Genomic DNA, 2665 nt, shown 5'->3' on the forward strand with positions numbered 1-2665 from the left:
ACACACACACACACACACACACACACACTTTCTGTCTCTTACATACACATACACACACATACACATACACATACACACTTACACACACACATACACACACAAATAACACATGTACCCACATGATACACACATTTACATGAATAGCTGCACACCCACTTGCATGCAACACTCACACGAGTGATAACACAATCTCTCACTCTTCTCCCACTCTTTGAGACTACCTCTAAATCTCCACTACTCTTCAGCCCTGGTCATGTTGGGATTATGAAGAAATCCAACGTGGCCGTAATAATTGTTCACGCTGTGTAATAATCTTTCTCTTTTTGTACGCTTCAATGAACGCCGTCGTCTGTCACAGGTTTTTGGACGAAACCTCACCAGTCAACCCATTGACGGTTTTGGCGTTTGGGTTCGGACCTCGACAATGTATCGGCATGCGACTTGCCATGAAAGAGATCAAGATAGCCCTAGTGTACGTGCTGAGGAAAGTGAAGTTCGTGGAAGCTAACGACATTGAGGTATGCTTTTGTTTTCTCTGTTTGTTTGTTTTTTGTTTTTTTTAATGTAAACGTATTCCACCCTACAAGATGCTCAGAGTTTAATGTGAAACCAGAGCAATTTGTTAAATTGTAGAGTGTTTTTTTTAAAGATGGGTTTTACGCCCCTTCGACACTATTTAGATTACTTGGGAGGTGGGCTTTGACCATGCTTGACAGAGCCAACTCGGGCTGTGAGAGATTCTACGTTCGAGCAGAAAGAAGGAGATACTCGATAGCAACGCTCCACACACGAGATTCCAACTCAGGTATCCTGTGTGCAACGAAGAATATCTTAACCGCTGCACCAAAGACTCTGGTCCAATTTTACGGTACAGAAGAATGTAAATGTTTAGATCTTACACGTAAGTTAAATAGAGGATTAAATGGCAAGCCTTGTTATTTTCTAAAGGGCTAACAAAAATATAATGTTAATACCCTCTCACTAGTGAGAACGTGAAAAAGGCATTATTAATGTAAGAAGAACTTTGAATAACGGTAAATTTCAATCTCCTATTCTTACAATAAGTTAAAATCATCTTTTGCGCATGACGTCACGGTGATCTACATGTGATCCCACTTGGTGCGTAGGCTCTATATGCGCGCACTAGGTCAAGAAGGTTCCAAATAGAAGGCTAAAATTTACCTTAACTGAATTTTGTAATGTATGACCTCGTAAATCCTCACCTGTCGTGTAGTTGTTCTGTTCTCCATTTCGCGCCCAGAGGACATGAATGAAATTTCCATCTGGCGAAAAATCTCTTATAAAATACATTTTTATCTCTTTTTTTCTGCTGAGATTGCCCCATGCATTCCTAGTAAACACCTGTAACCAGTGTTGAAGCTTAAAGCACACTATATAACCTGAATTTGATCATCTAAGGCATACTTACTAGTGCTGTAGACTTACAACACACTAAAGTCGATTATATTGATTTTTTTTCCCTCTAGCAGTTTGTCTCCAACTATGTTTTTTAAGGAAAGGTTGAAAAAAACCTGTTGACGTTAGCCTGCTTATTGGGTAAAGTGGAAAAAACATTTTCTTGACTGGATATGTCTGCACAATCATATACACACATACACAAACAAACGCACATACACACACATGTACACGTTTTCAATCACCTATTCAAATACTCATTCATTAATGTACTCTGATGAATGTATAAAATTTACATCTTCACCCTTATTCTGTTGGACTCATACATCTGAAATATATAATAACTAGCTGAAAGACTTATTATTCAAATTTGAGAGAAGTGCTTATTTCGTATTCTGATATATATTTTTTTATATTAAAAAAGATTCTAATCTCGTTTTTCCTTATCGCAGCATGGCTATCATTTTGAAAGCAAACTTCCCATTCTTCGAAAAACAAACCATTCAACAAACGAGCAAACAATCAGCAAACTGTACTGCACTTGTGCACGAGTTACTCGTCTCATGGGGTGATGTAAATATGTGTAATGGGGACGCCAGTTGTTTCTGAACATACAGGAATTTGAAGACTCTATCTCGTCATACTGGGAATAGATAAAAATGATACCGACATTTCAGACTGCTGCTTTGACGATGCCATTCATTGTGTTGCAAGTGAAGTTAAAATTGTGGGTGGTTGGTGGGTGCCCTGGTGTGGTTTGCACCTTCTTTCCTACTAAACATCTTCCGCCCTGATCTCTCCTCTTTTTTGTGCTTGTCACTGTCTTGTAACACTTCTAATCTTCGGCACTTATGTGACCTTATTGTGTTGCAAACGCCGTAAAAATCTTTACGAACACTAAAACAGATGTTTCAATTCAGCTTTATTTTTCTCACAGTGGCCCAAAACTCTGAACCCGACGTTCCTGCAGACCGCCAACACAGTGCTCGTGAGGGCAGAGAAGAGGAGCCGGTCGTCCCCGCACCACGATCTCTAGGTCGCAACAGGTATGCTGATTCTTTTTGTTTTCAGCTTTTTGTTGGAGGATTCTGTTGTTTTGAAATCTGTTGCTGTTGTTGTTGTTGTTGTTGTTGTTGTTGTTGTTGTTGATGTTGTTGTTGTTGTTGTTGTTGTTGTTGTTGTTGTTGTTGATGTTGTTGTTTTTGTTGTTGCTGTCGTTTTTATTTTGTTTTTTTTTAAATGATGATAT

General features: G+C 38.9%; 1 protein-coding gene across 1 annotated transcript in view; it reads left to right on the forward strand.

Annotated features, from left to right (window-relative positions):
- The window catches only part of LOC101864130 (cytochrome P450 3A12), a 28506-nt gene that overhangs the window by 11981 nt on the left and 13860 nt on the right, over positions 1 to 2665 (forward strand). The window contains exons 10-11 of the mRNA XM_013080145.2: positions 359 to 518; positions 2354 to 2462. Coding sequence (XP_012935599.1) covers positions 359 to 518; positions 2354 to 2452 — 259 coding nt within the window. The 3' untranslated portion in view covers positions 2453 to 2462. The remainder of the gene's footprint in view (positions 1 to 358; positions 519 to 2353; positions 2463 to 2665) is intronic.

Source organism: Aplysia californica, unplaced genomic scaffold (assembly GCF_000002075.1).
Source record: "Aplysia californica isolate F4 #8 unplaced genomic scaffold, AplCal3.0 scaffold00076, whole genome shotgun sequence".
In the NCBI taxonomy this organism is placed as follows: Eukaryota; Metazoa; Mollusca; class Gastropoda; order Aplysiida; family Aplysiidae; genus Aplysia; species Aplysia californica.